Source organism: Oryzias latipes, chromosome 22 (assembly GCF_002234675.1).
Source record: "Oryzias latipes chromosome 22, ASM223467v1".
In the NCBI taxonomy this organism is placed as follows: Eukaryota; Metazoa; Chordata; class Actinopteri; order Beloniformes; family Adrianichthyidae; genus Oryzias; species Oryzias latipes.
The window spans coordinates 11,882,996-11,904,299 of NC_019880.2; the positions used below are offsets into that span (position 1 = coordinate 11,882,996).

The window sequence follows — 21,304 nt, forward strand, 5'->3', positions numbered from 1 at the left end:
AAGTGGTGTGCTACAAGTCCTTCTACAGTGGTTTTAGAGCACCTGTTTGTTTATATGTTTATTGCAGAAACAAGAGAAGCCCAAATTTGTGATATGTGTGACCTTTGCGGAGAATGGAGATGCAATAACAGGAGACTCCAATGGCAACATCCTGGTGTGGGGAAAAGGTAAAAATCTTTGTTTAGGAAAGTTCACAGAATGACGGTAGGTCAAAGAGCGCGTCTTATTTAACGAGTCGCTGGGGACATCTCCAGTGTTAAAGGGTTAAACAGGGATGTAATTATCCTCTCCTTCATGTACACCGATTCAAGCTTAAATTGAGGTTCGAGGCAACTGTTAATGATATATTGTAGGTGTAAGTGTGGGTATGTTTCCATGGTTACCAGCTCATTGTCACTAAGTTTTCAGGAGATCAGGGAGAAGAAAACAAAGCTAAAAGTGGGCTTTATATCCTTAAAGGCCTTCTGCTTCATCCACTGAGTCCTCCTCTGTTTTCTGTGTGTGACGCCTGCTCAACTATAGCTGCCTCCCTCCCAGCACCTGACCTTTGTGGCTGCCTCCCTCATCCGTCTCATCTCTGTCTTACAGGCACTAATAGGATCAGTCACGTCATCCAAGGAGCTCACGAGGCCAGCGTCTTTGCAGTGTGCATGCTGAGAAACGGCACGTTGGTGTCTGGGGGGAAAGACCGAAGGCTTATTTCCTGGGACGGCAGCTATCAGCAGATACAAACCATGGAGGTAAAACTGTGAAAAAGCTTTCAAAAGGTGCCTGTTGTGCAGCAAAAAGGACAAGGAAACAACTTAAAAACAAGAGACTTGCCACTATTTAAAAGGAAGATATGTTTAAAAATAAAAGTTTAGCAACAAAAAGTTTTTAAAGTTTTTAAAACTTTTAAAACACTGAAAAGTGTTCAAAGTAAGAAGAAAAACTAAAGGAAATGGGAGGAGGAACAAAAGAATTGAAAGTACTCTTTAAGTGGATTAAAAAGTTATGAAAATGTTTATATAAAAATATAAAAATCACATCATTTTCACAAAACCTTAAAGGAACCCCACTTTTTTATGTTTCAATGAAATAAAACCTGATCTTATTGTGGTTATGAGGTTTTCAAAATGATTGAAAACAGTTCTAACTTTACGATAGTGAATCTTTTACGTGTTTTCATGTCCAAGCTCATAGAAAAGAGCTTGTTCCTTCACTGATGTTCTTTTCTTTTTATAGCTGGTGTTTTTTGGTTCTCTTAAATCTTCTTGCCACGCGGTGTAGAAGGAACAAGTGCTGGATTCCAAGTGAGCAGCTGCTTGCTCCATTTTCTCCCTGCAGGTGCCAGATTTGTTCGGTCCCATCCGGACCGTAGCAGAAGGCCGAGGGGAGACGGTGCTGATTGGGACCACAAAGAACTTCGTGTTGCAGGGCAGCCTTGATGGAGAATTCAAGTGCATCACACAGGTTAATGTTCTCAATAAAGCTCTTATTTTGTATTTGTTTTTGTTTTTACTTTAAAAATGTTCAAAGACACCCAACAGTTTTTTAATTTTTTTTTTAGGGTCACACTGATGAATTGTGGGGTCTCGCTGTTCATCCCTGCAAGCCTCAGTTCTTGACCTGTGGTTACGACAGACAGGTGTGTCTGTGGGACTCCAGCTCTCACCAGCTCATCTGGACCAAGACTGTTGATGTGAGTCTAAACAACACCGCCCCCTGGCGTGTGCCACGAAAACCACAAAACCCACCATGAGTTTGCATTTTTTACAAACTTCTAAGGACACATAAGGAGAAATGATTTTTATCATCTTTACACTACACTTGATTAATAATTTTAGCTATTGTTTAGCTGGCTATGAAATACCTTTATTTAAATAAACTCTACTATAAATACTTTTAATTAATTTTCAGATTCATTCACCACTCATAAGAAGTATTTTTACATACTTTTCTCCCCATTTTTACTATTTCTTAATGGCTTAATCGTATGAAGATATTTTTGATAAATTCTCCTTCTCTAAAAAGTTTCTGAATCATATTTGTTGTGACATCATCAAAACTTCACTCGGTTGAAGTTTGATTGTCATCTGCAGGACGCCGCCCAGTCTGCAGGCTTTCATCCTTCTGGAGCTGTGGTTGCTGTTGGGACTCAAACTGGCAGGTAGACGCGGTTTCACGAAAGATAACAACAAAAGAAATGAATTTAAAAAAACAATTTCCCCAGATTGTGGAGCAGTTTGTGTTTGAACCTGCAGGTGGCTGGTGCTGGACACCGACTCCAAGGATTTAGTGACTGTGCACACAGATGGGAATGAACAGCTGTCTGTTATACGCTACGGGCCAGGTAAGCTTTAGTCACAACTGCCCTTACGGGTGGATACTGGCTGTCTGTGGGGGAAAAAAGGCAAAGGAACAAATCACTCTAAGAAAGTAGACTATTAGACAATCAGAATGTGGCCACCCTACAGGTCCTTCCCTGCACACACCGTGTATGCGTGCAGCATTTGAGCGCAGTCACTAGGGAGCCAGTACTCGCACCTTAGTAGCAACTAGTGTGGTGAAAGGACACATCTACATCTGTACGTCATAAGTGTGTGCAATTCTTACAAATATTTCACGATACACTAACCACACGCACGACAATGTTCCACTGAGGCTCAAAGGCAGCTTCAAGACAAACCTGCGCTCCTCCTAAAGGCCGTGTCACACAGCCACTACGTACATTTTCACGGAATACGTGAATACGGGGAAAAAGTGAGAAAACTTCTGGTCGTTATGTGAAATGTTCACACATGTATCATGATTGAACCACGTTAAAACCATGGAAGAAGTACGAATAAACCACGCAAAGAACACTTAAATCAACGTAAAGCCAAATCTGGCCCAAAATTTGCGTGTCAATTATTGATTTGTGCGCCGTTTACGCGAAATCAAAGTTATACATCTGTGGTAAATGGGTGAAAAGTCAGTTAGACGTAGGTGGAACGGTCGTGGAAAGCCACAAATTTGCGTACACATCTCGCAAAAGTCATGCATTATTGCGTTAGATTTACGTAATAATTGCGTATAAACTTCGTAAAATATGCATAAACTACATAATTCTCAACCGACCAAAAATTTTAAACAATTCAAAACCAAATTCACGTAAAGACCTGTCGGCCGAAACTCTCAACCAACTTCTGCGGACATCAACAAACGCAAGAAACATGTAGGAATTACGTATATCATGCATGTATCACGAAAGACTGGAATTTCATATACGGAAAATGTACAAAATGTGTGTAGTAGAACGCAGATTCTTGATCCTGTTCTCCAGAATCTCATGTGAGACCATAAAAACATCTCTGTCCTGCGCCGGTTCTAACCTGTATTGAAGAATCGGTTAATAATTGAACTCAGCAAACACTCATCGGTGTATGTTATCACCATCTCCTGTCCCCATCAGAAGGCAACTTCCTGGCCATCGGTTCCCACGACAACTACATCTACATCTACGCGGTGGCAGAAAATGGCAGGAAGTACAGTCGAGTGGGGAAATGCTCGGTGAGTTCCTGCATTTAGCCACCTCCCTTAAGCCTTCATCTCTTTGTTTATTTCCCATTTTTAGCTCCAAATCTTGCTTCATTCTTCTCTTTTTGTTGTAGATAAATCAGAAACTGGTGAATTTCTAAATCAGTGAATCTGAATTTGTGTGTTTTAAAGGGTCACTCCAGTTTTATAACCCATTTGGACTGGTCGGCGGACTCTCAGTACCTGGTGTCAAATTCAGGCGACTATGAAATTCTTTACTGTAAGTACGACTGCTTTCCTCCCTTTTGTTTAAGCTTCTGATTCCAAAGCCTGTTTTCTTGAACTTTCTGACTTTTAAAAACTTTTATGATCCATTATTAATTATATAATCTTTCTCTGCATAATTTCAAATTGACTTGTATTCATAGCTTAATTTTCTTAAAAAATGTCGTCCGTGATCAGAAAAATGCTAAAAGACTGTGTTAAAAACATCAGAATCATGGTTTTAAAAAGCAGCAGATTTGATTGTAACTTCCCAAAAAAGGCCATTAGAACATTATTTTGTTAATTAGAAGTCAAAGTGTGGTCCAAAGACAGTACCATGTGGTACTCCACTTGATAAAGGTGATCACAATTTATTCCTGGTAAGAAAATAAGATCAACCAAATCAAGTCAATTAAGTCATCATTTTATTTTATTAATATTTTCCCCACAATTTTCCTTGGAGTGGGTCTTTCTAATCCAAATGCACTAAAGTAAGTTTAGCCTCTGCTTTGACCTGGCAGGGATCCCATCAGTGTGTAAGCAGGTGGTCAGTGTGGAGACCACCAGGGACATCGAGTGGGCCACCTACACCTGTACTTTGGGCTTCCAGGTCTTCGGTAAAGCGCAGCTCCATCCTTCCTTTTCCTTCTGTTTGGGTGACTTCCACTCATCCTTTTTCCGACTCTTGCCAGGTTTGTGGCCTGACGGCTCAGACGGCACCGACATCAATGCAGCATGTCGCTCCAACGCCAAGAACCTTCTCGTTAGTGGAGACGACTTTGGGAAAGTCCATCTCTTCTTGTACCCCTGCTCCCAGTTCAGGGTAGGATGTTTGTGAGGTTTCTTCTTCTTCTTTTTTTTCCCCGGAATCTGTTTTTTTTAGGAGTTTTTCCTTACAGAGAAGGAGGGTCTAAGGGCAGGGGGGCCCAGTTTAGCTTAGTCTGTTTCGTTTATTGAATTTTGTGACTGATTTCATTTTTTCTGAAAGTAAAACTTTTTTGTCTCTTCAGGCTCCCAGCCATGTGTACGGCGGCCACAGCAGTCACGTGACCAACGTGACCTTCCTGCATGACGACAGCTCTGTGGTGTCAACCGGTGGAAAGGACATGAGCGTGATGCAGTGGAGGATCGTCTGAGCACGCAGACGGTCCTCAATAAACACTGAAGTGCTCCGAAACGACCAAAATGAAAGAAGCAGATCTCCATGATCTGAAGCCAGAAACTCCAGCTTTGACAGAGATGAGGTTCAGTGTTGGAGCTGCAGTGTGAAACGCTCAAAGGACACTTGTTTTCCCCATAGGCTACATAAACTGAAAAAAGTCCAGCTTAAAAAAACAAAAACAAACCAAAGGTTTGGTTTTATGGTTGCACTCGTTGGATTCTGCAATTATTGAGAGACTGATGGGGCCAGAGACCCAGGAGGAGCATAAAATCAGTGAAAAAAGCAAAAAAAACTTCTGATTTTCTAACACTTTTATATTTAATAACTCAGGAAAGCACTAGAGAAGCAACACTTTTCCCCTGTTTTTCACATATCATGGCCCCTCAGCTGCTTCTGCTTGTTGGCATCAACTGTGTGAAAAATGCCAAGTTTAGAATGGATTCTGCCCTCAAATCACACTGTAAGAAACCTTTAAATATCAGGTTTATATTTTATTTACCCAACCATCTTGCAAAATAAAAGACTATTATTTATTGATGAAAAATTGACTTTTTTCTCCAACTTTCTCTGCAACAAATCCCTGTTCAGCTTTAGTGAGTCGATGTGCTTCAAGAATAAAAAAAAGCTTTATTTTTCCTCCACAAAACAAAGCGTTTAGTTTTATTGAATTAGGATGAGTTACGGGGAAGGATGAGACCACTGCACTGTAATTGTCAAATGTGTACTGTCAGTTGACTTTATTTTGAAGGTTTTTTTTTCGCTACAATGCACTACTTCCACCTGATAACTATAGAGCAGGTCTGTTACTTTTTTAGCTCTAGATGGGATTTTTCCAAAGTCTGTATATGTTCCTTAAAATTGTGTCCAATTTCCTGTGTTTCCACCCTTTAAGCTAATGCATGCCTGTGTGTACAAGTATTGAAAATTCTATTGTTTGATTGAAGTTTGAGGAAGATTGGCTGCTTGGTGGAGTTGTTTTGATCAGAAAGAAAGGCAAATGTATTTTCTGACAGACCTGATTTAAATTAAACAAAACACAAAGCCTGAAAATTCACATCCAACATCTGACTAAAGAGTAACATTAAAAGTGAAATTCCTTTGACAGTGTCTTTTAAATTTTATTTATGACTGGGGGGTTTTGTGTTTATTAATTAAAACATATATTTATGTTTGATTTTAGTTGAAAACAAAATATGAAGCATTTATAAAATATGAATTTTACTAAAACAATTTAGTGTTCAATTACAATTGAAAAAATGTGTCATATCTAATATTTGTTTTGTATGGAGCCATGAACATGACCAAAAAAAGATTCCTTAAATGACTAATTTGGGGCCACAAATACGCAAAGTAGCATTTGTTGTGCACATACCACAGTTTTGTGGGCACGAATTAGTATTTTGTGTGCACATACTAGTAGCCTATTTTGTACGCACAAAATTTTTATTTTATGAACACATACTAGGATTTTCTGCAAATAAATGAGCATTTTGTAGACTAATACTAGAATTTTGTGAAAAAAATTAGCATTATGTGGGCACATCCTAGTATTTTGTCCAAACAAATTAGCATTTTGTACGATCATACTAGTATTTTTGTGGGGGGAAAAAATGTATGCCCACATACTACAATTTTGTAGACACTAATTAGCATTTTGTGGACAAGCTTGTATTTTGTGCAAACGGTTATAATTTTGTGGTCACACATTAGCATTTTGTGCAAACAAATTAGCGTTTTGTGCGCAAATACTAGTATATTGTGCAAAATAAATCAGCTTTCTGCACACACAAACTAGTATTTTGTGCAAATAAAGTAGCATTTGGAGCACACATACTACTATTTTGTGGGCACAAATTAGCTCTTTCCCACACATACTAATATTTGTTGCAGACAAACTAGCATTTTGTACGCACATGCTAGTGTTTTGTGCAAATAATTTAACATTTTGTGCACAGATGCAAGTATAGTGTGAGCTCCAATTAGCATTTTGTGTGCCCATAAGCCTACTAGTGCTTTGTGCGCACAAATTAGTATTTTTTTTTTAGCAAATTAGCATTTCGTAGGCACATACTATTATTTTGTACAAATTAGTATTTTGTTGGAAACAAATTAGCCTTGAATGGGTACAAATTAGCCTTTGGTGAACACATACAAGTATATTGAGCGCATAAATTAATATATTTTTTTACAAATTGGGAATTGGTTGGCACAAATTTGCATTCTCTGCATACATACAAGTATTTTGTGTGCACCAATTAGTATTTTTGTGCAAATACTAATTTATGTTGTGTGCACAACATAAATTAGTATTAAGAATTGACAATACAAAGATACTAATTACTGCCCACAAAATGCATAATTGTGACCAAAACATGCTCATTTGTGACCATAAAAGACTCTTTAGTGGTCACAAATGATTAATTTGAGGATTTTTTAAAATGCCATGTCCAGGGCTTTGTATATTTTGTATTCTTTTGTTATTTGTGTGCTAGTTTTTGACATTGCTTTGTGAGACCTAAAAGTGTTTTTATGTATTCATCTTTGTTTGTGTTTGGGTCGCTGTAACTGCAGCAGGGGTAATACAACATTACACCTTTGGTAATATCATTTTGTTTTACTACTTTTGTTTCCTTTCGTGGACATAATCCCCCCCCCCCACCACCACCACCCCACACCCAAAAAAAAAAAAGTTGTTGACGTCGGTGGTCGTCAGGGGTCTGCAAGTTCTCATTGTGACCGCGAGGGGGCAGCCCTGAGTCAGCCCACCTCTTCATTCTCACGCCGTCTCAGCGTTTCCCCCCAAAGAAATCTCTGCGCTTTCGTCAAAACACTGAATGGGAAGAAAATGTGGTCTGAAGAAGGCGAAGGCTGACCCCCACCACCGCCCACCGTTTTCAACCGAGCCACAGCCGATCATGGACCCGGGGAGACGCAGCAGCCGCCGACAGCAGAGACAACGGAGCACAAAGCGGTTGCAGGAAAACGTCGTTTAGCGTCTCCGACTCATCCGCCTGACTCAGCAGCCGCATCCAAACCCACACAGAGGAGTCTGAGTGGAGCCCCGGGTGGGCTCTGAACCCACGGAGCAACCGAGGAGCCGGAATAAAGAAGGAGAAAATGAGGTGAGCTCCATGCGCTCCGCTTGACGCGTCATGACAGATGCGCACCGACGCGCGCGCACGCGCGCGGCCCTCTGCCTCCACGCCGCATCCGCAGTCAGCTTCCAGGCCTTCTGCTGCCTTGCAGGAAAACAGGGTTCGAACCCTCAACTTCACGAATCCAGGCTCCAGCTATTTTAGTCATTCCAGCTCCTTCCCCTCACCCCCCTCCCCTCCCTTCTGACCATTGTCACCGCAGGACCCGCCCTGTGTATCGACGGAGGCCAGATTGACGTTGTTATGGAAACGAGAGCATCTCGCTTTTCTCCGCACTAGTGATACCTGCTTCTCTAAATATGACCCTTTCGGTGCCATGTTAAAGGAGCGCGCGCGCGCATGCACGCGGGGGTGTAGCTAAAGGGAGGACGCTTATAACCATGGCAGCAGCATTAAGGAGGAGGGGGATGTGTATATTCTGGTGGTTGCCAGGCAGGTTACCAGCCCCCTCCCCGAAAACACACACAAACCCACTCCACAGATCAACCTGCGCAGTTTCAACCTATGGAGTTAAGAAAAGTGTATTTTCATTGTTATAGCTTTATATTACACCTTTGTCCAGTTTTGAGACTCCCTTTCCCTCCCCCCAAAATCTCTAGCATCAGCCTTCACTGATCTATTTATGCAACCGTCCTTTTAAGCTTTTTGTAGTTTGACTCCTCCAGCTCTCTGTAGCGGCACCATCCTGTTTTTATGGCTTCACATTTATCCTGACAGCCCCCCCCCCCTCCCTCATATTGCTTGGGGCTCCTGCCATGTGCGTCCCCGGGCCTCTTCAGCTCCACTGTGGTGCTGCTCCGTCTTAGCATCCCTCCACAATCCTGCAGACCTCACCCAACTTCCATCCTAGCTTTTATGCGCTTCACTTTCCGGCCTTTCCCTGCAGTTCGGCTCCTGGCGTTCACTTCCTGTCAACGCAGATCCATTTGTTGACTCATGCCCAAAAGGGAAGTCTTAAATCAAGCAGCAGCAAGGTGACCCGGTTCTTCTCCGCCTTTATTCAGCCAGATCTTTAGTTCAGCCCCGGTGCTTCCATTCACTGCAGCACATGTGGATCACATGTTTATTTTTAGTCCATTATTGTTGGAGCGCAGAGTAAGCAGAGGCCTTTTTCCCCCTCTCTTTCTGCTGCCTGATTGGTGCAGAGAGACTATTTGTTGACATTTCTGTGCAAGAGGGAAAGCAGCAAGTAGGTTTGTAGGAGGGCGTCTGTTTGGGTGACTCACTTTTGGGAAAGGTAGTGTGAGAGAGACTGGCAGCTCCACGTGAGGCTGAATCATGGGAGCCACAGTCACTGAATCCAGAGAAAAGCCTCCAAAAGAAAGGGGAAAAAAAGCTGCTACTCCGACACATAAAGCTCGTCTTTCTTACTTAGTGCATGAAGTGCTAACTTATTTTAAGTTTAGCAGCAAAAAGCGTGTTAATCATGTGTTCTCTGACATGATGGCGGGATCAGATGACTTCCCCACATGCCGTGAAAAGTATTTACAGCCCCCGTCCAGCATTTTTTCCTCAGTATTGCTTTCCCAGCTTCCTGAATGCAGCTTCTAAGAGCGCCTCCTGATTTAAACATGGTGACTTTTACATCCCTGTGCAGATTTTTAGCTTAGCTGCAGATACACATTGACAAATGTACACCTACCAAAGTTGATCAACTTCAAAGTCACTTTCATCTGTAAAAGTCTCCTAAAACATCTCACTCCGTTGGCAGATTTTCTTTAAGTAAGCAAAAAAATAATTCTGCCAATCTTACCAAGAGATCTTGTTTTAAATATTTCTTCTTAAACTAAGATTGAAAAACTTCCGTGATAAGATTATTTTTCTTGCAAGACAGACAATTTTTCTTGAAACAAGAAATAGAAATTTACTTTTTTAAGATTCAGTTTTTCCAAGGTAGCGGTATTTGTGATTTATCAGTCACACAACTATAATTGTTTGCCTTAATTTAGCTACGAACACTTGGCAATAACCTCAAGTCTTCCTTGTGTGATGCATGAGGGAGGTTTCATCAGGATGTGGGACTGCTATACATACTCTTTGGGCCTTCACATGAGAGCTGTCAGCCATGAACTCGTTCCCTTCAGTCTGATGCTTCTTCATATTTATCTCCTGTCTTTCAGTCAGGTACCATCATTTAATACAATCTACTGTTTTCTTCCATCAACTGTGTTCTTATTTATTTATTTAAGCCAATTTTTTTTATCCTAATTTGCAATCCTAACCAGTTTAAGACAATCCTAACCTAAAGCGATCTCTAATCATTTTTATTTTCCTGGGGAAAAAAACAGAAAAAAATTCTCTAAATAAATAAAACATTTAGTAAAAAATAAATAAATGTTGAATGATCAAATTTTGCAACCCAGCTCCCAGTTCAGACTTAAAGAAGTGCTCCGAGGAAAATGGTGTTTTTAGTGATTTTAACATGTAATTGTGACATTCTAAACTATTTCTTGAATTTTATCTAATTTTCTTATCAGTTATAATCTCTTATTTTCTACCAAACGAAATGGGATTGTCACCTTTATCAAGTGGAGTGCCTCATGGTACTGTTTTTGGACCACTGTCTGATTTCCTGATTGGCAGAATAATGTTCTAAGTGTTCACATTCAGAGTTTCTGCTTTTTAAAGACCCACTCCAATGAAAAAGGTGGTTTTTGAAGTGTTCTTGTGGCGTTTTTCTAATGATCGAGGACAGATATAAAGAAAAATAATTTACTTGTAAATCTGGGGCAGATGAAAAAATGACAAAGATTGTTTTTGCGTTGTAGAAAAAGTAGAAAATCTCAGCAACAGGAAGGGGGGGAGGGGTTGCTCCACCCTACTGGTGCCACCCACAACGCAGAGGTGAATTTCTAATAAACTGCTGCTGCTCTGCAGAAACTATGTCCTAGAAAACGCCAGAGGTTTGGGCTAAAAATGGCATCATCATAATTAACTGGGAACACTTTCAAAAAGAATGATTGGAGTGGGATTCACCCAAATCTGCTGCTTGATTTTTTGTTTGAATAGTCTTTTGTTTTTGGTTAATTTAACTAACAGGCTTTCTGGCTTTATCAGTGAGGGGTGCCTTCTGAAATACAAAGGCTGTAATCTTTAAGATTGCTCTTTGTTTGTGGCGTACACCTCGGCTCGCCGCAGAAAAGAAGCTTACTGCTCTGGGACTGCTCCTGCCAGATGGAGCCCCCGGGTCGAGGATCAAATCTGACCAAGCTGTAGGTTTTACACTTTGTGGCTCAACAAATTGAAATATTCTTACAAGTGCTCCTCCTGGCATCCTGCAGGATTTTCCATGAATGATTGATGTGGCGTGTTGCTGCCATTTCTTTCCGACTAACGTGGGGATTAAGGGGGTTGTGACTGACGTGCAGCTTTTCAAACTCTATCATTTATTTCAAGCTAATTTTGGAGCGTTCCATTTGCTATAGGGAGGCAGGCGGTCTGGCTTTCTATAAGGCCTAACATGTAATTTTCATCCGGTGGAGCTGTTTGTTCGGAGGTCGAAAGGCGGCGGTCCAATCCTTAAGGCGGGCAGAGATGACTGGTCTGCAGGAGTCACATGTCTTCCCCCGCTCTGCCTCTCCCAGCATTCCCTCAGTCACTCCGCTAAAGCCTCCTCTCCATCGGCCTCCTTCTCGTTGCTCTGCGCCGCGGGCCGGCGGGGTTTTTGAGAAAAAGAACTTTCGCCGGAGGATGTGGAGGGGAAGTGAGATCGGCGTTGCACAACATGTGTTGTGACCTCTCTCCTGCATAATCTGCTTTCTACCTCCTCTGCCCCTGTGCTTAAAGACTCCAGACATGTACTCCCTGGACGATTTTGGGTAAGAGCGCAGGAGACTTTCACTAAACTTTGTCTCTTCTTTTGAAATCTGAATTAGATTTCATCTTTTAAGGTGGAATTGTTCCCTGAAAGAAGCTAAATCTTGCTCTCTGAACAGCGGGAAAGTCTCCTCCTTGCTCTCTGTCTTTCCAGTGTTTTCTTTTTTGACAGCTGTGGGTTTGATTCCGACTGCTTTAGTTTAGTCTTCTCCCGGGAAGATGGGGGCGGGGGGTGTTCTTGCTCCTGCTCCCTTCTTGCTCTGATCTGACCCGTTCCACCGTGTTTTGAGAAAATCTGCAAACAGCTGAATAAGCGCTTTTCGGAGCGGGGGGGGGGGGGGGGGGGGGTTGATAAACGGATAGATGTCTGCACATATCACGGTGCTGGCAGATTACAGCGGTTTTAGCTCAAATACAGATGTGGAGCAAAGCTTTAGGACTCACTGCATGTAATCTACAGTTGGGAGCATCCCATGGAAAACCCCTGAGCCTCCATTCATGATGCTTATGTATGAAAACATGTCTGACGGGTGCACGGTGGCGCAGTGGTTAGCGCTCTTGCCTCACAGCAAGAAGGCCCCCGGTTCAAGTCCCGGCTGGGGGACGTGAAAAACAGAGCATCAGTGGGGGACCTTTCTGTGTGGAGTTTGCATGTTCTCCCCGTGCATGCGTGGGTTCTCTCCGGGGTCTCCGGCTTCCTCCCACCATCCAAAAACATGCTTCATAGGTTAATTGGCAACTCTAAATTGACCATAGGTGTGAGTGCGGGAGTGAATTTGTGTGTGAGTGAGGACATTCTACCCTGCAACAAACTGGCGACTTGTTCAGGGTGTCCCCCCTGCCTTCGCCCACAAGTGGCCGGGATAGGCTCCGGCAGCCCCGTGACCCCGAAAGGGATAAAACGGTTAAGAAAATGAATGAATGAATGAATGTCTGACGATTCCACCGCTAATAAAACTAAATGAGGACTGAACGCCGGTATTTACCTCCAAACGGAAGGGCTGGATCTCTTTAAGGATCAGGATTAGTGTCACCATGAGCAAAATGGCTCTGAGCAAGCTGGGGGGGGGGCTGATGTATTAGTTTCCTATCATGCATTAAACTCAAAAGAACCCATAGCAAAGAATTTTTATCCTTTTACCCCAGAAACACCTTTTTTAATCAAAGCCCTCTGACCTCTCAACTCTAAAGAACTTCACAGCGTACCGGATACGTTATCATTTGATTCTAGGTTCACCTAGGCTTTATTTTAAAGACTGAAATAAAAGAGGTTCTAAATAGAATAAATATTGTTTGAAAAAACAATCAAATAAATCTTGTATCGTAGTTGTCAGATTTGTTTATTTGTTTTTTTAACATTAAATTTGGCAAATTATCTTGAAAAAAAACTGATTTTTCTGTTTGTAATTTGTTACTACTTTATGTCTTATTTTTAACTGTATATAAAAATTGTCTGCCTTTTTTAAATGGTGCTGGATTATATGGATTATATATAATGGATATATGTAATCTTTACATTTTAGGGTGTTATTCCGTCATAAATGAGGAACATTAATGTTTAAACTGCTCCTGAGAACATTTGTTGTTGTGGATTAACAATGTATGAGAACAAAACAATACAACCTTATAGTTGTATAGCTTGAAAAAAGATGAATATTCCCAGGAATAATAACATCTTTTATCAGCTTTATGTCAGATACATGAAATGTTTAAGCTAAATATAAAAGCTTAAGAGGCTGTATAGTTTGTAGCTGTAAATACAATAGATTTACAGCACAATAAACCAGGAAATGTAGCCCACTAATTCAAATCAAACTTTATTTATAAAGCACGTTTCATATAAAATTTACCCAAAGTCCTTTACAGAATTAAAAGATCTTTGAAAAAACACAATTAAAAAATATTTTGGAACAATGACCTTAAACCCCGCCCCCTACATCCAACACAATCAAACAAAAAATTACAATCCAATAGAATTTAAAATAAAAAAAGATAAAAACACTCGATCTACCAAATGCATATTCTGAAATTTTAACCCTTTCCCAATTAATAACATTTTGCCCATATGTTTTTATTCATCCAAATTTTTTCCACTTTTTTTTTAGCAAAACTTACACTTTTTACTTGGGACAAAATCACTACATCAACTGAAAATGTAAAATAATAATAGTAAAAAAGTCTGTATTAACAAATTATATTGGTCCCAATCGAAGTGTCCTTAATTAAAATCGAATAAACACAAATAAATGATATTTTAACTTCCTATAATCAGTGTGATATCGGGATCTGATTTCTTGCAGCTGAAAGCTTATTGCTTTTCAGGCCATTTAGGTTAAATTAAATAAGTGTATGATGTTGATAAACAGCTTTAATTCTTGAAATGAAAATTTGCATTTGCATTCATATTTTTTCGTTTCTCAAATAAATGTTTTATTTACCTTTAACATTTTTGGCCACTAGGTTGTGCTAAAAACTCACATCACGGATTCTTATCCCCAATTTACCTTAATCTAGCAACTTTGGAGACTGAACACGTTTTTCTCCTTATAAGAAAAGAAAACAGTCAAATCATTTGTTAAAATTTTGGGAAAACCTTCTTAAAAGTGTTTTTTATGTCGTTTTGTTTTGTTGATGATGCCCTGCCTCCTCCTGAGGCTTACATGAATGTCAGATGACCTGTCTGCTTAATTGCTTGACCTCCTATTTGGGTTACCCTGTGAAAAACAGTCCCTGCAGTCAGTACCCCCCCCGACTCAGATTGGTGCTAATCAGTCCATGGATGTCGATGGAAAATCCGCAACTCACCAAATTCTCCCTGCCCCCCATCCCCATCCGCCCACTGTGGTGGAGCTGTCCGATCAATAGCAGCTTATAACAGTATAGACCGCCGGTTGTTCATTTGGTGTTCTCTCAAAGTGGGTGACCATGGAAACGAAGGGTCGCTGATAGAGGAGAGGTTGGCGAGATTACACCAGCACCCCTCCACCCCCAATCCGGAAAGGCTGTATTTGGGAGGAGGGGTTAGATGGTATATGAGGTAATCTCCCATGGGTTAACATTATGACAATAGCTGCTCTGACACACACACACACACACACACACACACACACACAAACAGGCTCTGTGATGCAGCCAAACAACTGGCTGGTAAATTACTTCATCTACGTCCGTCTGTCACTCACTCAGTCCTCTCTGTATCGGATGGATCAGAAGGTTTTCTTTTGGAAGCATCAGTGCAGGAATTCACGTTTGTTTTTATCAGCATCTTCAGTGGATTGTGTATTTTTCAGTGGTGGGATTGCACCACCTCTTGTTGTGAACTGCTGCACAGGAGGGGGTTTGTAGAGTGTTGCAGGGGTGTGCTGTAGCCAACATGGATGTACATCGGATACAAGTGGTGCGGTACTGTCTTCCTCAGAGCGTCAGTGACTCGGGGTTGTTTTACAGCCACATTGCTGCCAGGTCGGTGCTTTAACTCCCATCATTTCCTCTCACCCAGTTTTGTCAGAGCGACGAAAAGTAAAGCTGAAATTAACGAAAATCGCTGAAAAAAAGCAAAAATGTTACATTTTAAAAGGAAAACAGATGGACAAATCTTTCTAGACTTTATTATAATCCTGGCTAAAATACTAATCTGTAATCTTAATCTGGCTTTGAAAACTGCTGCGTAGAAATTAAATGGAGGTTATTTAGCAATAGCAGCTGTATGCTTTACATTTGTCCACACAAAAAAAGGACTTTAGTTTTCTAGCGACTGGAAATACAGCATTTTTTTATGACTCCACCTTAAAAGGTTGCAGATTGATATGAGGGAAATCACAGAGAAGGGGCTCTGCATTCATTCTAACACCTCATTTTCTGGCTAAATTCAGGCCCTCGTTCTCCTTTCTTTCTCCGTCATCCGTTGTAATTTCTGCTGACAGGATAAAAATGGAGCAAAGAGCGAAAAGTTAGGATTTTTTTGGGATTAAGCTTTTTTTATTTAAGAATTATTTTTTAATGTCGCATAGCTGACCTGATGACACTAAAGAATAACAGCAGCAATAATCTTGAGTTAGTGGGTGCTTGCTGTTGTCAATACAGGGTAAATGTATTTCAACATATTCTTTTATTAAAAAAATAATAACTGGACAGACTTTATTACGTTCAGTTTGATACACACATTGTTAAAAAAAAACATAAAGTTTGACATAAAGATGTCGTCTTAAGGCCCGTACACACCGGGACGAATATTCGCCAGGCGTTATTCGCCAGCGTTTTTCGTCACGTTTTTTGTGTTCACACCCAGGCGATTTTCGCTGACGATGAGTGGAGTGAACATGCAATTTCATTCCCTGACATTAGATGGCGCTTAATGTAAAACAGAAATACTCCTGTACACAAGGTGGCGCTGCGCAACTTTACGCTTCTTAAAGTCGCTTTTCACTCAGAAGAAGAGAGCAAGTATTTACGCGCTTGTCAGAATCAAACAAAGAAAACATGAATATTTCAAGCACCAGTTGCTCCAACTGGTGCTTGGTTCGGGGATATTTTAGAATGTCCGTCATTATTGCTTCGCGGCAGTGTAGACGCTACTTGGCGTCTATCTTCTTCGCTGGTATGTGTGCTCAGCAAGGCAGTTTTGTGTTTGAGCGCCCCCAAGTTGTGTTTTACTGTAACTTCAGAAGCTCCAGACACGTGAGCAAAAGCGCCGTTCTCATTGGTCGAGTAGATTTCGACGCGACGCGTCGAAAAAAAAAAACGAACCCGAGGCGTTTTTTTTTTTCGACGCTTTAACGCCTGGCGTTTTTTCGCGTCGGTGTGCACACTCTCATTGGTGCCCTTTGTTTAGTCACGAGGCGTTAAACGTCGGCGAAAATCGCCGGCGAAATTCGTCCCGGTGTGAACAGGCCTTTAAACTTTTTTATAGATGAGCCTATTGACTGTATGAGAGAACTGGACTGTGTTTATACTTCAAGGCAATTTGTAATCACTCTGGTTGCATTGGTTGCTGGGCCATCGAGCAGAACCGCTCCGATCACTGGAAAATGGGACAGCTGCTGATGACACTGCTGGGCATCACCAACAATTTCTAGAATCGATTCTATTCTATTTTGAATTTACACGGTTTACATTTTTAGACATATGTAACATGAAAAACATGAAAAATCTATATAGGTTTTAAAGATATTCATATTAATCTGTTACAGTTCACTACAGGAAAATGTATTAGTGAAATAATAAACCAATGAGACTGTTAACACCTTACAGTGTTGCATGGTTTCTCAAACAGAGAAGCTTCAACATAAATGTACAGATCGTTAACATTCTAAAGGCTCTAAAGTGCCTCATACGACAAAATAAATGTTCTGCTGCTCCTGGAGGGCGTTTCTGGTTGGCCACTAGGTGGAAAAATGGTTACATTTGAAAAAAAATGTTTCTTTAAAAGAGTTTGGAAAATTCCTGCCTGTGAGTATATAAAGCTGTCCAGTTAGTCAGCAATGTATGTTTAGGTCAGCCGAGCATTAGCATTAGCCGTTCTATGGGAAATGCCATTATACGTTAGCATCAATCCAGTAGACTTTGGCTTAACTGTTGTTATTGTTATAATTACACTGTAGATGTATCCGAGTATATTAGTAATGTTCTATGAACCTTTTGATTGTATTTTGTAAACTGTCTAGCAGTTTACAGTTGTACACCATGATTGTTTCAAAGCATGATCTCGCCAAATCTCACAAAATCTCATGGGAGTAGTGTTAGGTCGCCGGAAAAGGAAAGGCATAAAAGATTTACCTCTACTTTTATGGATGTGTTATTGATTTATTAAACTTGGATCAATTCAGATCCAATCAATTTTATCAACCCAACCCTATTGATGTTATCACCCACGACCGTAATGCAATTGAAAAGTCCACAATTTTTCAAAATAGAAATATTATGCTGTACTCCGTTTTTTGCCGGCTTCTGTGGGCGAACACATCACTTCCTCCTCATCCTCATCCTGCCTTCTCAGACGCAGCAGGTGTATGATCAAGATGTCCCTCATGTTCATCACTAGAGACGATTGGCGTCGCTTGAAAAGTATAAACAGCACTCAGAAGTTCCTCGCAGTTCTCGCAGACAGTCGCAAGCAAAACCAGCCAACATTAGCATGAACTAAACCAACCGCGGGATAGTGGATATGATTGATGCGATGGCTGATCACTGTGATGTATAAACCAAGCTGGGATAGGCTCCAGCAACCCTGTGACCCAGAAAGGATTAAGTGGGTTTGGAAAAATTGATTGATGGATAGATGGATGGATTAGTGGTTTATTGGGCCCAGTTAGATTGGCGTGAATGTAAAGTGTGAATGGTACATAATAGAAACATATTGATAAAGAAGGCTTGGGTCCAAACAAAACAACAAAACAAAGATTTAAATGTAAAACAGGAAATGACTACAATACAGATCATGTGAACTACATTAAAAAAAATCTAATATAGACAGACACTACAGGAAAAGAAAACAGAACTGTTTATTGTTACAGTGGTTTGTAAATTGGAGATACTTTGTTACATAAAGTTACATAAAGCTTCTATTCTCCACGAATGATCATTTTCTTAATTATATGTGGGGACTGTCGATAGGAACAGCTTGGTGTTTAAACTTCCAACATTTGCATTTATGTGAAGCAGTGCTGCATCAGTCTAAGATCTGCTGCCGCACAGACAGAGCTGTTTACGGCTGGAGACTTGGGCAAAGCGTCAGTCAGGGAGTGATAGGGAGTGGTTACTGTAAACACAAAGTCCTTAGCTTCAGATGAAACGTATGATGTTACGACCGTAAATGTTTGGATGGTATTTCCAATATTGAATAAAGTCTTAGCATAGAATTAAATTTTTTGTTGTTACACACATTGACTATACATGAGATGTTGGCTGAGTGATCCCGCCCCCTTGGCATTCCAAGAAGCTAAGACTTCAATGGAGAAAAGACAGGTATTACTCGGTCCTTCTATTTGTCACAATAACTGTTCTTGCTCTAATACCTTTTTTGCTAATCCTAATTTTTTTATAATATTAATATAGTATTTTTATACGTTATTTAAGGTATAAACTAACCAATCAGATGCCTCGATAAAATAATGTGATTTCTCGTCCAACGCATTGACTGTAGAAAATATAACTTGAAGAATTGCGTGTGACATCACTCATAGAAAATGCCTTGCTTCCTGTTCCAACCAAATGAAGTCAATTCAGTCGCCATTTTTCCGCGATGTGTGCTTTGCCAGGTTGGAACCAGACATCCTCAGTAAGCCGTGATTGGCCCATCTACATATCTATGGCAACCAGGACTGAGCACGTGAGAAGGGCACCCTCCTACCACTGAAAGCGGGCTTGGGGCTCAATCAAACACTTCAAACGTTCAACGCGAGGCCACCTACTGTTATTGAGGCATTGGATTGGTCAGTTTAAATAAGTTGTGCTACAGCAAAAATATCATAACAGAAAATTAGGATTAGCACGAACATGTTAAACGATGTAGTAGAGCAAGAATGGTTATTCTGATGAGTATATAACTGATTAATAGCTGTTTATTTCTCTATTTGGAATGCGATGGGGGTGTGGTTGTTCAGTCCAGTTTTTAATTTACTGTCAGTGGTCCAACATTCAAAACGTTTGATAGACATATTGTGTGCGGCCCGCTTTCAAGTGTGGCTCTCCAACAAGCTCACTCCTGTTTGGCTATAGGGGTTGCCATGGAAACAATAACTCAGACCGATCTGGACCAATCACTGCTTACTGACGTCGGCTAGCTCCAACATGGCGGTGTCCGTGTCGCGAAAAAAATGGATTTAATTTGGTTTTCTATGACGTGACGAGACACTCACTCAGTCTAGTTTTTATAAACAGTCAATGGTTACACAATAAAATAATAGAGTTTAGCTTTAAAAATTTTGAATTTTTCCCTTCTTGAGTCTCTTTCAACGATTGACAGGTGAAAGTTACAGTGCACCTGACTTAAAAAGAAACAACTTAACTAATCAGCTTTTGGATGGATGTCAACAGAGAGTTTAGGGATACCAGCTCCTTTTGACAGGAACTAGACGGTAAAAATCATTTCCTTTTAAGTTTTTGGCTCCCTGTGTTGTTTTAAGCTGCATCTTCCATGCAGTTGGCAGCATCGCATTACATGCAAAGGAGAACTACAACCTGAGTGTCTGCGTTCTCTAGAATTTTGTGGGCTCACTGCTTGTCGTTTCTAAAGTTTCTGTTTTTGGTATGGGGGGGCCTCCTTCCTTCTGTGAACTGTACTTTCCCCCCAGGAGAAGATTAGAGGTCTTGTGCAGGAGTTAAGTCCCGGTTAATTTAGATTTAAGACTGCAGTGAGGTAATGATCCGCCTGCCAGGCTCTGCCTCTAATCCAACCCTTGTGTCAGCTGGGCCTCTGCACCCACCTGAGTTCTAAATAAATGCGTGCAGCCTCACCCACTTAATGTAAAACTGTCACTTTACCTCCTTCACCAATTACATTATAGATTCTTCACTTGAACCACCGGTTAAAAACGACTATCTGTCTGTTTCTTTAATGTTAAAAAAAAACGTTATTGTTCCTTGGGTTTGTGTTGGATGTGGGTAGCAGGGTAAGCTATGTGTGGAGACTCGGTTATTCATTTCTTGTGCTTCATTAAAAAAAGGGGGTTATTGTTTTGCAGCTTAGCATACTAAACAACAGAAAAGAGTTCTTGGCATTTCTGTGAGCGTTTTACGTTTCAGCCTGGGTTATCCTGGCTTGATTAGTTTGGAGCCAAACTGAAAGAAAATGAAATTCCTTTGTCATAACGGGACTCAGTCTCATGTTTTTAATCCACTTGATGGACGTCCTGTTCAGATCGGACCCTTTAGTTCTGCAACTAGAGACAGAAAAATGCGTAAAAATCATTTACCGGTAGGTTGAACCTGACATCTTTCGGGAGGTGAAAAGAAACAAATAATTAAATTGAGGCTCATTTTTTTAAACCCTCTGCAACATAATGCAGTTTCTTTGGTTGAGTTGTTGTTCACCACTTTAATCCTGCATCTGAGCCTTAGATTCTTGTGCGTGCCGACTTGTTGCCACACTCGCCTTCATGTCTGTTCCCAGGCAAAGAACATTTTCTGACTCAAGAGCAGGGTTTTGAGGGGAGCAGAAAGTTCAAAACATAAAAATCTCTGCTGTCAAATAAAAAAGGGCTTTTAAATGAAGTGAGGAACGTTTGCCTCTTAAGGTTCTGACACTCACTTGTTCATTTCATTGTGTTTTTCTTTTCTTCCTTCCTTTTACACGGATGCTGGATGATGTCTGGCTGAGTTTTAAAGTATGAACAGCGATTTTATGTGGATTTGTTCATTTAAATAGAAATGTTGCTGAATATTATTTCATCCATTTGCGGATTTTGACATT

General features: G+C 40.7%; 2 protein-coding genes across 14 annotated transcripts in view; both read left to right on the forward strand.

The window, feature by feature from the left end:
- eml1 (echinoderm microtubule associated protein like 1) overlaps positions 1–6,026 on the forward strand; it is a 44,813-nt gene extending 38,787 nt beyond the window's left edge. For all 9 annotated transcript variants that reach the window (XM_020713598.2, XM_020713595.2, XM_023951979.1 and 6 more), the window contains 11 exons: positions 68–167; positions 589–740; positions 1,327–1,452; positions 1,550–1,681; positions 2,082–2,149; positions 2,244–2,332; positions 3,434–3,531; positions 3,691–3,778; positions 4,284–4,379; positions 4,455–4,585; positions 4,773–6,026. In XM_020713598.2, the coding sequence (XP_020569257.1) occupies positions 68–167; positions 589–740; positions 1,327–1,452; positions 1,550–1,681; positions 2,082–2,149; positions 2,244–2,332; positions 3,434–3,531; positions 3,691–3,778; positions 4,284–4,379; positions 4,455–4,585; positions 4,773–4,898 (1,206 nt within the window). In that variant the 3' untranslated portion in view covers positions 4,899–6,026. The remainder of the gene's footprint in view (positions 1–67; positions 168–588; positions 741–1,326; positions 1,453–1,549; positions 1,682–2,081; positions 2,150–2,243; positions 2,333–3,433; positions 3,532–3,690; positions 3,779–4,283; positions 4,380–4,454; positions 4,586–4,772) is intronic.
- Positions 6,027–7,650: 1,624 nt separating this feature from the next.
- Positions 7,651–21,304, forward strand: part of LOC101173592 (ena/VASP-like protein) — a 36,465-nt gene continuing 22,811 nt past the window's right edge. Inside the window, exon 1 of one of the 5 annotated variants that reach the window (XM_011490344.3) lies at positions 7,651–8,046. In XM_011490344.3, the coding sequence (XP_011488646.1) occupies positions 8,042–8,046 (5 nt within the window). In that variant the 5' untranslated portion in view covers positions 7,651–8,041. Of the gene's footprint in view, positions 8,047–11,654; positions 11,898–15,072; positions 15,358–21,304 lie in introns of those variants that run through there. The other 4 variants (XM_020713602.2, XM_011490343.2, XM_020713600.2 and 1 more) reach the window with 4 other exon arrangements.